This window comes from Myotis lucifugus, unplaced genomic scaffold, assembly GCF_000147115.1.
Source record: "Myotis lucifugus unplaced genomic scaffold, Myoluc2.0 scaffold_1457, whole genome shotgun sequence".
NCBI lineage: Eukaryota > Metazoa > Chordata > Mammalia > Chiroptera > Vespertilionidae > Myotis > Myotis lucifugus.
In genome coordinates, this window is record NW_005872505.1 from 37,799 (window position 1) to 54,784 (window position 16,986).

Sequence of the window (16,986 nt, forward strand, 5' to 3'; positions counted from 1 at the left end):
TAAAGCAATAAGATTATAAAGCAAGAAGCTCAACCATCTTTATTTGTTAGAGGACCTTGATAGTCTATATGCAGAGAACATTTACTCCTGTTCTATATGCTCTTTTATCAGTTCAGAGTCTGCATAGTTAGTACACAGTTTGCAAAGTTTGTTGGAGAACCTAATTAGCAATGTAATAAACTAATCCAAAACAAAGGACTATGTTTGCTTTATCTACATCTTAAAATAAATCTAAATAGCAGCAAAACCAAACAAAGTGAAATACTTAGTGGATACAACTGCATATAGTACTATTAGATCTATTCAAGTCAATCAGGGGAAACTGAATTTTTGTATAAATAATGGCTACAAAAGATAACTGTCAAAAGCAAACGTTTTACAGGTAAAATTTAACATTTGATTTACCAATTAGTTTTTACCATGTATAATTTTTATATGAGTAAGAACTGAACTGTCTGAAGAAAATTTTGATAAAATATAATGCAAGTTGGATAAGCAGAAATTATGTAACTGCGGTTTTAGAACAATGAAATTAAATTGGTTTATAGGAATTTACTTGGTATAATTTCTTTTAAAAAATATATTTCATTGATTTTTTACAGAGAGGAAGAGAGAGGGAGAGAGAGTTAGAAACATTAATGAGAGAGAAACATCGATCAGCTGCCTCCTGCACATCCCCTACTGGGTACATGCCCTTCATCAGAATTGAAACTGGGACACTTCAGTCTACAGGCTGATGCTCTATCCACTGAGCCAAACCAGTTAGCTCAGTATAATTTCTTATACATACTTTAATTTGGAGATTAAAGGAGAATAACTAACAAAAACTGGAGAAGTTAAGACTTTCAGATTACAGTGCAATATAGAGATTTCATGTGAGGCTGCCTTTAAGTATGGGGAAGCTACATGGGGTAAGTACACCAGAGTCAAGCTGCCCACATCAATATAGTTCACTTGCAAGGTTCCATACTGAGTTTGCCTTATCTTCTCAGAGTGGTGGGTTAGGGTAACGGTCCCACCAGATGAACAGCTGTTACTGCAGGTGAACAGCTGCACATCAGGCAAAGGGTGTTTTTTGTTTGTTTTGTTTTTTAACTCACTGGCCTTATTTTTTAAAATATATTTTTATTGATTTCAGAGGAAGAGGGAGAAAGAGATAGAAACATTGATGAGAGAGAAGCATTGATTAGCTGCCTCTTGCAAACCACACACTGGGGATCCAGCCTGCAACCTGGGCATGTGCCCTGACTACAATCAAACTGTGACCTCCTGGTTCATAGGTCGATGCTCGACCACCGAGCCAAACCAGCCGGGCAGGCACTGGTTTTTAATTTTGAATAGAGTGAAGGTGAGCAACATAGAGTTTCACAGGAAGTTCTCTTTAGACAGCATTAAAGAGCTGTAACTTGATGCTTGTGAATGTCTGTACTTGAATAACTGGGAGTTAAACAGTTACTGAACAGACTGGCCTATGGAAGATTTCCTATAAAAAATAATTGGTTTTGTGTAGATATTATATTTTTGTTTACTCATAAAGACCTGCTTGTTATAAAGATAAATTTTTTTAAAACCTGCTTGTACCAGTCACCTCTTCTGTCCTGACGCACATTTCTGAGCAACTGCAAGGCAACAGCCCGAACTTTAGCTGCACACAAGTCTTCTGCATTGTGTACTAAGGCTTTTACATGACGTGGTCGGACACCTGTGAGAAGGGATTATCACCTGTCGGTGCTCAAAACTGCAGACGGGGGGGTATTAACATCTCAAGGACAATCCTTCACTTTGCAGGATGTGGATCACTGAAAACTTTTGTGCGTGTATACTGATAACATAAACATTCATTTCTCACAAGAATATACATAGAAATAGAATTTCTGGGTCACAGGAGGTACATATTTTTACATTTAATAGAAACAGGTTTTCACAGTGCTTCTACCAGTCTCCCTTTCATCTTCTCAACAAAGTCACTCATATTTGATACTAGAGGCCCGATGCATGAAATTCATGCAAGAGAAGGCCTCCCTTCCCCGCAGCTGATGGTATCTGCTTCCCTCTGGCACCCAGACCTGGACTTTCCTCACAGTCCCGGCTTCATCCGTAAGGACGTCTGGTCTAATTAGCATATTTCACTTTTATAATTATAGATTATTAACCCCTTTAATTTGAGCCATTCTTGTGTGGGTATTTTTACTTATCTAATTGTTGTTTATGGTTTGTATTTTCCTGTTGACTAATGGTATTTAACATATACCTATTAGCCATTTCGATACAGTCTTTTGTGAAGTACCAGTTTAAATGTTTAGCTATTTGCGCGTGTGTGTGTGTGTGTGTGTCTGTGTGTGTGTGTGTGTGTGTGTGTGTGTGTGTGTGTGTCTGTGTAGGTGGGGGGAAGGGGGATATGGGGGCGGGGCGGGAAGTGAGGAAGGAAGTTGGTCTTTTTCTTATTGAAGTTCTTTATACTGTCTGTATACTAGTCCTTTGCTGAATATATGTATTGTGAATATTTTCTACCAGTTTCTGGTTAACATTTTACTCTCTTAAACTTGTATTGTGATGGAAAGAATTTTTAATGGGATACATCTATATTAATAAAAGGGTAATATGCTAATTAGACCAGACCTCTTCTGGACAGTCTTCTGGATGTCCATCCTGACAAAGTTGGGCCCAGGTGAAGACATCCGGGGTCCCAGGTGCCTGCTGCTGGCCTGGGCAAAGCTGCCCATTGTACTGGGCGCCTGTGGCTGTGGCCAACCTGGGAGAAGCTGGCTCAGGTCCCAGGTGGTTACAGCCGGCCAGAGAGAGGGAAACCCAGGCCCTGGGAGCCTGTGGCCGGCCAGAGGAGAGAAGCCTGGGTCCCGGGGGCTGGGGTCACGTTAAAGGTGCTTAGGGGTGATCATGCTGGGAGGGGAGCAGTTAGGGGTGATCAGGCAGGTAGGCTGAAGTGGTAGGGGTGATCAGGAAAGCAGGCAGGCAAGCAGTTAGGAGCCAGCGATCCCGGATTACAAGAGGGATGTCCGACTGCCGATCTAGGCCCGATCCTGCCCTCGGGATCAGGTATAACCGGCAGTCGGACATCCCCTGATGGGTTCCGCATTGTGAGAGAATGCAGGCCGGGCTGAGGGGGCCTGCCCCCTGCATGAATTTCGTGCACCAGGCCTCTAGTTAACTAATATTGTTCTTTATGATGATTGTTATCTACTCCTGTAAATTATTTACTCCTTCTCCAAAGTCATGAGATATTCTCCTTAAACTGTGATATTCAAACTTGAGTGAGAATCAGCAGCATCATGGAGGTGTTTTGTTTTTTTGTTTTTTAAATTTATTTTTTACATACTTCCAAAATGTTTAGTTCTTTACAGTAAGGTCAGGAAAGAGGTTTAAAAATTTGCATTTTTATACAACTTTCAGATGATGCTGATTCTGGTGGTCTGAGGATCACACTTTGAAAACCACTTTATCTGTAAGAAGCTTACCTTTTACATTTAGATATACAATATGCCTGGACTTGATTTTTGTGTGTGCTATGAAATGGGGATAAAAGTTATTTTTTTCCATGTAAGTCAATTGACTAATAACGATGATATGAAGCACCAATTATGTTGTAATTTAAGTGCCTATATGTATAATGACCTGTTGCTGAACTCCTTATTTTATTCCAGTCTTCTGTGAGTCTATCCTTTGCCAATGTAATGTAATAGAGTAATCTTAATTACTTTAGATTTAATAGATCTTGATAACCACTACTCATCCAGCTATGTTGTTGTTGTTTTTCTTCAAGTGTATCTTGTAAAAGAAGAGGAAAAATTGTAAGAAAACAATACAGAAGTACAGGCTTTTTGGAAGCTAAGGGTTACTTACTGTCTCTGAAGTCTAAATATCTGTGAGACACCTCTGTTAAAAAGAAAACACATTTGCAAGTCAAGAGGATTTTGAAAAGTAAAGAAGAAAGGGAATTAAGATTTTGAAAATTGAAAATACCCAGTGTATGGGCTGAATTTGCTCTCCCTAAAATTTATATGCTGAAGTCCTATCCCCCAATATCTCAGAACGTGACTGTATTTGACAAAAGACCTTTATGGAGATCATTCAATTAAAACCAGGCCTTTGTGACGAGCCCTAATCCATTCTGAATGGTATCCTTCTAAGAAAAAAATTGGGCACACAGACACCAGGACCAGGGATGGGTGTGCACAAGGGAACGGTGATGTGAGCACACAGCAAGAAGATGGCCTGTCCAACAGCCAAAGAGAGAGGCCTCAGGAGAAACAAACCTGCTGACACCTTGATCTTAAACTCTGTCCTCTGAAACTCTGAGAAATACATTTTTGGTGTCTGAGTTACTCAGTCTGCGAGTAGCTATGGTAACCCTAGCAAACCAACACATCGGGTGTTGGCAAAGTTTTCTTCTAGATGATTAGCCATTAAGCAAATTAGGAACAAGTGTATAACAGGCATTGCAGGATAATAACTAAATATTTAGGCAGCATTTTCAGAACATATTAGGGAAATATCAAAATCGTCTTAAAAACATATAGCAAAGAGTTTCTTCACCTACTTTCTATCTGATAATAAGAGCCTTGACAAAATAAATTAGAAAAAGAAAAAAAAATTTAAAACGCAATCTACCAAAAGAGGCACCTGGTAGGTATGTGAATTTTTATCACTAACAAGTGATTGCTAGAACAGGCGAAAACTATTAAGCAGTATAACCCAGTGATGGCGATCCTTTTTAGCTCAGCGTGTCAGCATTTTGAAAAACCCTAACTTAACTCTGGTGCCGTGTCACATATAGAAATTTTTTGATATTTGCAACCATAGTAAAACAAAGATTTATATTTTTGATATTTATTTTATATATTTAAATGCCATTTAACAAAGAAAAATCAACCAAAAAAATGAGTTTGTGTGTCACCTCTGACACACGTGTCATAGGTTCGCCATCACTGGCAATCAATGTTCTCAGACCAAGAATTCTCATCAGTTTTAATTGAGGAGTTAGGTTATATCTAACACACAAGTATTGTTGTTTGTTATGTAGGTTTAAATTTAATACTTTTGGTATCTTTATAAATTAAAAACCAATTGAAATATTTTCATGGATATACAGGTCTCACTGCCAAGGTCTGACATAATCATTGCAAACAATATTCTGGTGCTCTAATTGAACAAAGCCACATAAGTAGTGCAAATATATAGTAGATAAAACAGATTTTTTAAAAAAATATGTTTTTATTTTAGAGAGAGAGGAAGGGAGAGGGAGAGCGAGATAGAAACATCAATGAGAGAGACATCAATCAACTGACTCCTGCACGTCCTCCTAATGGGGGCTGAGGCCGCAACCTGGGTATGTGCCCTGACCAGGAACTGAATCTGGGACCTCTTGGTTCATGGGTCGGTGCTCAAGCACTGAGCAACACTGGCCAGACAGATAAAACATTTAATTGAGACTCATTCCATTCTTGTACTTTCTTTCACAGGAGAATTATCACAGTCTTCTCAAGTTATGTTTTGTGCCATCATTCCAGAAATAAAATTCATAACTGTGATTTACATATTATACACAGGAATTTAAGGGTCATGCAATAACACAATGCTTTAGGTTTGAAAGTGAGTCAGGAAGGAAAGACTGAGATTATATTGAATGGACAAAGAGTAAGAAAAAATGGAGAGATCTCTGCTGGGTTTAAATGGAGAATGACTGCTAAGACATGCAGAAGTGAGATACAAGGAAAGACCAAGATATGGAAACAAGTCAAGTTCCCATTGATAGAGGATGGGTAAGAAAGTGGTAGTACAGATATACAATGGAATATTACAGGGCCATAAAAAAGAACAAATTCTTACCATTTGTGACAGCATCGGTGGGTCGACTCTAGAAGGTATTATGATAAGTGAAATAAGCCAGTCAGAGAAAAAAAATACCACATGATTTCTCTTATACATGGAATCTAAAGAACAAAATTGAAACAAACTCATAGATACAGGGAACAGACTGACAGTTGCCAGAGGGGAGGAGGATTGGAGGAATGGGTGAAAAAGTAAAGAGATTAAGAAGTAAAATTGAGCCCGGCTGTGGTGGCTCAGTGATTGAGCAACGACCTATGAACCAGGAGATCATGGTTCTATTTGGTTAGGGCTCATGCCCGACTGTGGGCTCGTCCCCAGAGTGGGGCATGCAGAAGGCAGTCGATCAATGATTCTCTTTCATCATTGATGTTTCTATATCTCTCTCTCCCTTTCTCTACCTCCCTAAAATCAATAAAGATATATTTTTTAAAAGAAGTAAAATTGATTGTTACGAAATAGTCACAGGGATGTAAAGTACAACACAGGGAATATAGTTAGTAATACTGTAGTAACTATGTATGGAACCAGGTGGGTACTGAAAATATTGGAGGGAACACTTTGTAAGGATATAATTGTCTCATCACTATGCTGTACACCTAAAACTAATACTAAATAATATTTAACATAAACTAATTGAAAAGTAAAGTTTTTTTAAAAAATGAGGGAAAAGCAAAATGGGGAGGAAGAGCAAATGGATGGAAAGCAATGGAAGCCCAGTGAGACACACAGAATGCTAGAGGGAAAGGTGACAAGATTAGAAAACATTTACTTCTTTCAACCCAGTTATGTTACAGATAAGAAAACTGAGGCCAGAATGCTGATGTGTTTTTTCCAATTCAATGCATCCAGCAGGTGTCTCATCCAGGAATGTATCTTGACTCTCAGTCCTAAGATCCTGTTAGGTCAAGAGACTTGCTTTGAAGGGCAAGAAGCACTCTCAGCAGATACACATAGAGGCTGGAAGCCAGAAAGAGGATAGAGAAGCTTGAAGTCAAGTGGGAGGGAAAAGAAGAAGCTCAGTAAAAGGCACATGAGTGTAAGAGGCAGTGGGTTTCTCTAGCAGGGAAGTTGAGGTTACTGCTGCTGGAAAGTGGGAGTTCAGATGAGTGTGTGAGACTGTGTGGGAGGGGAGCCCTGGTCTGTGTTCTGAGGAGAGCTTCAGAGGACAGAGACATTCCAGAGCTCTGATGGTGTTTGAGGAGCACCACGTAACAGCTGTTAGAGCATGAGCATGCTTGTAGCCTAAGCACCAATGGACCAAGAGGACGGATTTCCAGGGAGATCTGAAGACACAGGGGAAAACATGGGCGTCCTGCCCTGGCCAGTGTGGCTCAGTTCATGGAGGTTAGTCCCGGGCATCAAAAAGGGGCAGGACAGTTAACAAGAGTATGTGCTCCCTTGAGGTGGTTACACCTGAGAGGGGTCTGGAAAAGATTACCTTTGACATTTCAAAGGTGTGTTCACCTATATGCACAAGAACAATGGACAGAGCCTGCTTAAGGCAAAGATACACCTGTTATAGACCTGGAGCATGACTACCCATTGTGACCTGCCTAGTTAGCAAGTTATGACAGGTCACCCTGTGAGGCTACTTTCTGTCACTGAACTTGTCAGATTGACCACATGGCACTTTTTAAATTGAGGTATGAGAGGCAATTCTCAGGTAAAGATGAGGTAGGAATGGTTGGGGCTTCAAAAGGTTGATAATGAGAGATGTTCAGTAACTAGTAGTCTGTCCTGCCATGTAGATTGGTTTAAAAATGTTTCTGCTAAAAGCTTATTATGGGCAAGTCCCCTCATTTAAATTCTTTAAGGAAGAAGTAAAAGTTTCTTATAAACCTGCAGGGTCTTAATTGTCTTTGGCTCAACATAATTCCAATGCTAAGGCTCAAAATAATACAAATGCTAAAGTGGCACATTCTGGGGAGGCCTGTTCTGAACCCCTACAATAGCCATAGAGTAATTTAGTTTATCAGCTAGTTAGCACCAATCCAAATCTGTGTGTCTTTTTTTTGTATTTATGCAATTATTTCATTCTTTTCTCCTAAAATTCCCTGGTTCTCATCCTGTAATCAGAACACTATGTGGTTTCTGCTTGAATTTGTGCTTCCCAAATTGCAATACAAATAAACCCTTATTGCCTCGCATTTTGGCTTTTTAATTTTTCGTTGAGGTAATCTTAAATTTTTCCAAAATATTTTAAGAATTAGCCTTAGATAATTTGTTTACTTTATACAAGTAAATAACAAAATAGAGCACATTTATCTAGAAGTTACAAAGGAAAACAACATTTTAAGTGCCTTTTAAACAGGATAAGCATGAAAGAACAGGTTCAGCATGGCCAGCAAAGACCAGTGTATGATAAAATAAGCTGGAACATCCAAGCAGGGCCAGTAAGAAGGAAATCTTGGATAAAGAACTCCAATATGTTCTATTAATTTAATTTCCCACAAAATGTCACTGTTTTTAAAAATTATAACTAATAGATTTGCAGCATAACCCTCTGTGTAAACCTCATGCTTATTAGCATATATTTAAATCCTAAATAAAACTGTAAGATTCTCATTTCACCAAGTAGAAATACAAGCAAAGATTTCCGATACCTTATGTGGAGAGCGGCTACAGTGTTTGGACAGAATCAAGCGTCCGACTAATGAGAAGGCACAATACTCTCATGGCCACGTGCAAAGCCCAGCTTGGGGGGCGGAGCCCGCACAATTATAGCCAACAGCTATGGTTGTGAGCTTGAACCTATGGTCCCAGGACGTGGCCACACGTGCCTGAGTGATGTGGGCTTGATAGAGTTCAGGTGCATATAACTGAGTAGGATCGAAACCCACGAGAATGTTGTAAACACCCTTACTTTGCCTCGTGGAATCTGGCTATAAAATAAAGACACGGCTTGTATTCCGTAGCGCTGTCGTTAGCTCTCCATCAGAGAGGACAGTGTCCCACCAAGCTGCAGCTTTCTTCTCTTGTCTGTCCTTTCTCCATCCTTCACCATCCCCTCTCAGGGTCACCGGGCCTGTCGGAGCTGGTGCGGCACATAAGGCTCCCAATGTGGGGCTGAGTATGCCATGGCCATGTCGGCTCCCCACAACCTTAAACAATAATGTTTAAAATCTGTCTAATGAAAAAAATAATTGGATGCCTGAACCCAATTATTCAATCATTCAAACTTATTCACTGAGCACCTTGCCAGGAGGCATTCTGCTAGAGTTGGGGACCCAGTACAACAGAGGTATACAGACCTGACACACTGAGAAAATCACTGGAGCCAAGATTCTGCCTGGGCAACATCAATTAGGGGTTGGGACTTTGTTTCAAGAGGCTTGTTTTTGACTAGTCTATACATTATAATGAAACCCAACACACCAAGGTTTATAGTCCTTAGTTTATGTGCTTCCTTCTTAAGTAGAATGAAAGCTCCTTGAATAAAGTGATTGCCTTAAAGACCACTAGATATTCACGAGTGTTGCAAGGTGCCTGTATCCAGGCAGGTGCTCAGTGACTCTTGGGTAAATGAATATATAACAATGCAAGTCAAACAGAGATTTTTCTTTATGTTTGCAGGTTCCTGTGGTCTGTGTGATGGCTACCGGTTCTTCTCTAAGGATAATGAAGTAGTAGTTTATATACTGTTACATAGGGCAACTGTAGGAGATCCTGAAAATCAAATAAATCAGCCAATGAGATGTCAGAAATATGATACAATGGGGTGGGGCTTAGACAGAAGAAGAGAGTATTTGAAGAAAATTTAAACTTGGCAAGAAAAGAACAGTGACAGGAAAGAGCAGGGACAACAGAACTTTAGGAAAAAATTGGAAAACCACTTAGTTTTATGCTTTCATTGTCTGAATGAGAAGGAAATATCTCCAGAGATAAACTGACTTTTCAATGGTGCATTAAACTTATCCCATAGAGGCTGAATTAGAGAAAGATGTACAGAATGAAGGCTGAACAAGGAAGATGCTGAAAGCCAGATAAGAGAGTCAGAAGTGGAGGGGAAATGAAAGGCTGAATTGGTGTTTAGAGTTTAGGGAAGGAGCACTGGTTATTTTTTGGGGTGTTTTTGTTTTTTGTTTTGTCTGTTGTTAGATGAAGGAAGTCAGAATAGAGGTATTGTGGAGTAGTTTTATTTAAACAGAAGCTAAACACAAACTTTCCTGAGGAAGAAGTAACATCTTTAACTGAAATGCTGCTTCTGCAAATTCCATTGCTAGCTGTTCTCCTCGCAAGTGGTGACAATGAAGATGGTAAGAACTCTGACAACTGCCCTGTTGGGTGCAAAAGGGTGTGTGTGTGTGTGTGTGTGTTCCTGTGTGGTGTGGTGTCCCCAGAACATACCTGGAGAGGAGAATGTCAGCATGGTTCTCAGTATCCCGTACTCTGGGACCCTGTGCCCTTCTGAGGGTTGTTTGTAAAGCCTGGGGCCCTGGGCAGCTGAATGTCTGCTGAGGTAGCCATGGCTTCCCTAATCTCCAGATTCTGAGTGCTTCCTTCCTGGCGCCTTTCTTCATTCTCTCTCCTTCCAGATGCCTTTTCTTCTCCTCATTCTCTGTGTTCTTTTGCCACAGCCTTCCAGGAGGAGATCACCTTCAAAATCATCCACAGCTCATCCTTCTACAACCATTCCTGGGTGAAAACTTGGAAATCAGCTTGGTTGGATGACGTGCAGACTCATGGCTGGGACAACACTGACAATATTATTTTCCTGCGTCCTTGGTCGAACGGAAACTTGAGCAAGGAAGAGATAAATGTAATGGTAAAGTTCCACCATAGGCTCTCCACTGAAATGCCGCACAAAATTCACAGACATGCCAGTCAATGGCAGCTTAAATGTAAGTTCAATTCCCAAAATGGGGAGACCCAATGTGCTGGGTGAGGGGTGTATGTCTCAATGAGTTCCTTATTCCAATTTTCCCCACATTCAATCTCTTCAGCATTCTCTGTATATTTTTTGTAACCTATTGTATTTCATTCACCCTGGGTTATTATAATCACAACTCTCATACTACATACTTTCTAATTCTCTTGCTCTCACCATTTATGTCACCTTCTTTCAACAAATTGCTCACTTCTATTCCAAAAAAAGAAAGCATTCATTTTTCCTCTACCTTCAACTACCACCAATTACACTTTTTCTGAACTCCTGATAAAACCAAACGTTGTTCCATTACCTCAAATCCCCCAAACTTTTCTTATTTCCTTTTTTTGCTTCCACTAATTTCATCTTTACTCCCTCTTTCCTCTACAGTGGGGCCTTGACTTACGAGTTTAATTCGTTCAGAGACCAAGCTCGTTAAGGAGCTCGTTAACTCAAATTACTCTGTCAACTCAAAGCAAAAAAATCTGCCGAGAGACAGCTGGTATCTCAAACAACTTGTTAGTCGGGACACTCGTAAGTCAAGGCCCCACTGTAATTTACAAACCGTCTTCCCTAGATCCCTTTGGGATACAAATAATAGGAGGCTGTGAGCTGCACCCTGGGGGATCAATAGTAGCCTTCAATCAATTCGCTTATCAAGGATCAGAGCTCCTGCACTTACAGAACAGTTCATGGTGGCCATCTGTAAAGGATGAAATTATAGCTCAGCCTATGTGCAGAGTATTCAATCAGTACCATGTCGCCAACAAAATAGTACAGAGGATTCTCAGTTACTCCTGCCCACGTTTGCTCTTGAGTATTCTTGAGGCAGGGAAGGCCGATCTCCAGAGACAAGGTCAGTCCCATATCCTTCCTCCAAGAATTTTCTAAAATTACACCTTCCCACCTTCCCTTTAAATTGAGAATAAGGGGTCAAGAGGGAGAAGGATAATGCGTGATGAATTCCCAGCATGTGGCAGATGTGTCTGTCTAAGCTGATGTGAAGATATGAACCTCCAAGTCTGTGTTAGAGTCCTAATCTGAGTATCTCTCCTGTTCTCTGCAGTAAAACCAGAGGCCTGGCTGTCCACTGGCCCCAATCCTGGTCCTGACCGTCAGATGCTGGTTTGCCATGTCTCTGGCTTCCATCCAAAGCCAATTTGGGTAAAGTGGATGCGAGGTCAACAGGTACAACAGGGCACTCAACAAAGTGGTATCTTGCCCAATGCTGATGGCACATGGTACCTTCAGGTTTTCTTGGAGGTGGAAGCCACTGAGACATCTGGCCTGTATTGCCGGGTGAGACATAGCAGCCTAGGAGGCCAGGACATCCTCCTCTACCTGGGTAAGAAACACTGGGGCCCACACTGGGAATGGGAGTAGATGGTCCACAAGCAGAGCAGGAGACCTAAGTAAAACATTTGGGATTTATGGACTCCAGACCCAAAAAAATGAAACTAGTTCAATAAATAGAAGAATTGAAAATGAGAAACCTGCAGAAGTAGGAAGATGTTGAGGGTTAGATGAAAGATTCAACTCTGAAGAGGGAGGAGAGAGGAAACAAGAACAAAGATTAGTGAGGCGAACACTCAAATAAAAAAGGCAGACTAGGGAAAGGCACTAAATGGGGTGGGTTTGAAATGACACCTTGTGTGCATCCAAACCCACAGAACATCATCAAGGCTCCGTGGGCTGGATCATCTTGGCAGTGATGGTGCCCCTGGTGCTTCTGACAGCTCTTGCATTTTGGCTTAGGAAGCGCTGGTGAGTTTTTTGTGCCCATATTTCCTGTTCCTTCATCCTCTCCCTACTTGTCTTCCCACCTTTCTTCTCTCTCTCTCTTGCTCTCTCTCTCGCTCTCTCTCTCTCTCTCTCTCTCTCTCTCTCCTCTTAGTCCTTCTTTCCTCAGTCCCTTTCCTTTTACTCTTCAGTTCTCACCTCCACCTCATGCAGAGTAACTTCCATCTCTGTTCTTATTAGGTCACACTGTGAGCCTCCTGCCAGTCTTCTTCCTTTGGAATGAGATCCAGCAGCCCTGGTCTTCCAGATATATTTAAACGCAGCATGGCAACAAAGTCCGTTCAGCTCTCCATGTACAACGTCGGTTGTTTATATGTTGTTATTTGTGTGTTTAATGATTAGTTATTAATATGAGCTAAAGGTAATTTTGCAGGACTTGCTTTCTGACCTGGTTCAGAGATAAAACTGTTATTTTAACTCAGGATAAAATGAGATCCTATCAATTTTACATATTGAAAAACTGATGAATCTCAGGCCCATTTCAGATGTCACCTCTTTATGGGGCCATCCCTGATTCACAAGTGGAAGCAGTGTCTGAACTCCCACCACACTTTTCAGTGGACTTTGCTGAATCTACTTCTCACTTTTTATCCGTTGTTGCAGTCATGTAGGCCCCTTTTCACCTTCTAATTTTTAAGCCTGAGAGCAAAGTCTATGTCTTTTTAAAATTTGTATCATTTACAAAGTGTATAACTGTATGTAATATGCTTTCAATAAAAGCCTGTGTTAAGTTTGATCAGGTACCTGAAGTTCTAGAGAAGGAAGGAGGATTCAAGGAAGTAACAAGTGACCATATTTTATATCCTGCTACTTAACACAAACGCATTTTTCTATCAATTTGTGAAAAAAAATATTATTTACAAGTTAATTCAGGCTCAGGTGTAGGAAAAGAAAATTTGAGGCAATATTCATAAAAGTACACAGGAAATTCAGCACTTCCATTGGTCTGGTTCACTCCATTGGCCCAAGCATCAGGGAATGAATCTTAAGTTTAGAATAGTACAGTAGATGCAGTAATGGCAATTTTCCTGTTATTTCCTTTAACAAAAGAAAATCTTGACAACCCAGTACTAATCTTGGACATACCCAAGGCTACAAATACTGCCATTTTTTTTTAAATACCTTCGAGTAAAAGCCAACCATTGAAAAGAAAAACCCTGTCTTGTTTCCAGTTATTCCACAGGTAGCAATAGCACCTTCTAAAAGGCAGATTTGGCTTGTCATACGTGTAAGAAACATTTTATACAAAAGGAAGAATCTAGAGCAAAGATAATTTCGGCATCCATGCTCACAATATTAACCAAAAAGGAAAAACAATACTTTTTAAAAACATAACTGCTCATAAAACACATGATAAGCAACAGACTCAGTCATGATCAAAACCAGTAAATTTACATGTCTTTATCACAAATTCTTTAAGGGTAAAATAATAACTTAAGACTGATAAAGTAAATAACCACAGAATAGCTCCTTTTGCCAAAATATACATACCACCTATTTCTTTTACTGCAATGGAAACATATTTCTTTTAAATTTAAAAAAAATGTAAGTTATATTCCCATTGAAGTTATTCTAATTTACTTCCTGTACAGTTTTCTATAGAATAACAATTATAGAATGTAATTTTAGAAAACACTATTGAGACCCATTTAAAAAAATCAACCCTTGTGAACTAAGGGTTAATTAAAGTGGAATGGACCTAAGATTAGTATTTTTTCTATACTGCGATGAAGTTCCTATATTTAAAATTAGCCCTTTGGCACTGGCAGTTAAAGTTGTTTGTAATTTGCACCTTTTTTTTCCTTCTTCATCAAATGTCAGGCTCTATTTCTCCCAAATCCACGGGATATGCTTGGTTGCCATACAATTCATTTACCTACAAATTCACATTCTCCTTACAACCAGATATTACAAGTTCCATTTACAAGACTATGTAAATAATAAAGTTATCCCATTCCTATTTAAATTACTTTAGATTAAGGATATATGAAACTCTACAGAAAAACGTGAATTAGACCAACATGCACAACAGAGTAAAAGGAAAAACTTTACAAAGTGGCATTCTAGCTGTAATATACCCACATAACTTGTAGGGATGGAGACACAAGAAAGTTAAGTGTGACGCAAAGAAAAGAACGCGGATTTAAGAGAACTCAAGTAATCCAAAAACAGCTGTGTGTGTGTGTTTTAACATTGTCTTGAACTTCTTCTTCCTGCCTTTTACACTAACTCACCTGACTTCAGTTTTACCTTTCCTGTACTGCTGACAGAGCAGTTCTCTGTGGTGAAATGGTAAAGTCAAAGGCAAAGAATCAAAGTTCTCAGTAAACCAAGCAGAACATTTAGATCCCGAATAACTGGGCTATTAGTGACTTACAAGCCACCTGTACTAATTCCAAGTAAATTAGTTTTGACTAAAAAAGGTACAGTGGTGCCTTGACTTATGAGTTTAATTCGTTCCGAGATCGAGCTCGTTAAGGAGCTCATTAACTCAAATTACTCTGTCAACTCAAAGCAAAAAATCGGCCGAGAGACAGCTGGTATCTCAAAAAACTCGTTAGTCGGGACAAGCATAAGTCAAGGCCCCACTGTACCAAAATTCAACAGACTCACCAACTAACCTAACAGACTTATGTTTGAATTTATCTAACTTCCATAAATACATCTTCATTTTAACTTTAACAGGGCATGCTTTCAACTACTTAGATATTTTAAAGCTGCATGAGTATAAGAAGTCCTTTCAGAAGATGTATTGCTGCCACTAGTTTTTCCTTGACGGGATATGTCTGGATAAACTGACATAGTTAACCCTTTCTACTGTATCCCCTTTACAAGTATTTAAATTTTTTTCTCCCTTTAAAATGTATAAGAACATTACATCATTGCATCATAAGGTAGTATATGAAGACCTCAGAAGGATGCTGGTTACCAACACAGTTTGCTGGAACTCACCTTTAAAAGAGCTGCTCCTTAATTTTACTACCACACTCCCAGACATGAAATACTGCTGACACAGGACACTGGCAGTAACTGTATTAGGATGAGCCTAAATCCAAAACTGGATGGATTTTTCAAAGGTTCCTGTTGCTTATGCCCCAAAGCTCTCCTTTGCCTGTACTCCCCACTGTGTGGAATGTTGGACACACAACTAGCAAAACTGTAGGTAACATCTCAGTGCCAACTACATAAAGAAAATGTCAGTCCCAAGATTCTGTGACTACGGATTGCTATTCAATGGATTAGGCTCCTGGCAAAGTACTAACCTGGACCAAGTCCACAAGACAACAACATCACAAAAGCAAAGGAGGAAATCCATGCACTGTCATTTAGGATCTCTGGGACTGTGATACAGTGATGATGAAAGGTAGGATGATACCTGTGGCAAAGGCAGATCATGTGACTGTCAGGCTGTGGCCAGAGCCCTTGAGAGTAAGATCTGGCGTGGGAAGGAGTGGCTTGAGGATGCTGACGAGGCAGAAAGCAGAGCTGCTTTTAGGAATGAAATTCACCTTGTTTTTGTCAGGATAGTAAAAGGCTGGATTTCATGAAGTTGTTTTGGCCTACATATAGAACAGACAAACCAATGCATTTATGTCACAGAACAGTGGAAATACATTCCTTTATCATTATTTTTTTAAAGCAGATAACAGACTCATATAGGGAATACAAAATTCAAGCTATGTCGAAAGCTTCAAATGTTATGGACCAAAGCGTGATTAGACAGGATTCAAAATCTCTACAGTGGGCCTTGACTTACCAGTTTAATTCATTCCGAGACCAAGATCGTTAAGGAGCTCGTTAACTCAAATTACTCTGTCAACTCAAAGCAAAAAATCAGCAGAGAGACAGCTGGTATCTCAAACAAAGCTTTAGTCGGGACACTAGTAAGTCAAGGCCCCACTGTATTTCAGAACGCCGGGAGGACACCATTCACCTTGCTGCTGTCAGTTCCCTGGCGAGCCCTGTGCACCATAAGCTTTCCCAGGCTGCCAAAAGGGTCCATGGCACAAAACAGGTAAAGAGCTCCTGCAAGAGGGGCTGAGAGATGTGATAAAACGGCTTGTAAAAGGCTTACAAGGAGCACAGGGAGTGACAACCAGTGCACAAAGGAGTAGGGAGTTTGGGAAGAAGCAGCCTTCCAAAGGAAGTCACACCTGAGCTCGGTGGTAAAGAATGAAGAAACAGGCCTTGAGAGTGGGTGCAAAAAGAAAAGAGTGTCAAGTAGCAATGCTTTGGGTGGTAGATTTTATCGATGAAGAGTGAATACTGCCCCTGAACAGCTCTGACAAATGTAGTAATTTATGAATAAAGACATTACATGAGGGAGTGGGCTCATGAAGACAGGCCCCGCTCCAGCTGCCACCTCTCTGGTCCTCCGGTGGTCTAAGCCTCCCCCTGAGGGCTCTAGCAGCAGAGGCCTGGGGCAGCGGACCAAAAGTTCCAGCCACTGTGTGACTTCACCCCTCTCAGCC

The 16,986-nt window shown here is 40.3% G+C and overlaps 1 protein-coding gene across 1 annotated transcript; it reads left to right on the forward strand.

Moving 5' to 3' along the window:
* The first annotated feature begins 10,042 nt into the window (after positions 1-10,042).
* On the forward strand, positions 10,043-12,800 carry LOC102424913 (T-cell surface glycoprotein CD1a-like). The gene is made up of 6 exons (XM_006107823.3): positions 10,043-10,103; positions 10,425-10,688; positions 11,292-11,570; positions 11,781-12,059; positions 12,385-12,478; positions 12,695-12,800. The coding sequence occupies exons 1-6, from the start codon at positions 10,043-10,045 to the stop codon at positions 12,735-12,737; spliced, it is 1,020 nt and encodes a 339-aa protein (XP_006107885.2). The 3' UTR covers positions 12,738-12,800.
* The last annotated feature ends 4,186 nt before the right edge of the window (positions 12,801-16,986 follow it).

What these genes read in the sequence shown, in the direction of transcription:
- LOC102424913 (XM_006107823.3), top strand. Translation starts at nt 10,043, where the DNA reads ATGCTGCTTCTGCAAATTCCATTGCTAGCTGTTCTCCTCGCAAGTGGT. An exon ending in GGCCGATCTCCAGAGACAAG is followed by an intron (nt 11,571 to 11,780) that starts GTCAGTCCCATA and finishes TGTTCTCTGCAG; the next exon opens with TAAAACCAGAGGCCTGGCTG. An exon ending in GGACATCCTCCTCTACCTGG is followed by an intron (nt 12,060 to 12,384) that starts GTAAGAAACACT and finishes CCAAACCCACAG; the next exon opens with AACATCATCAAGGCTCCGTG.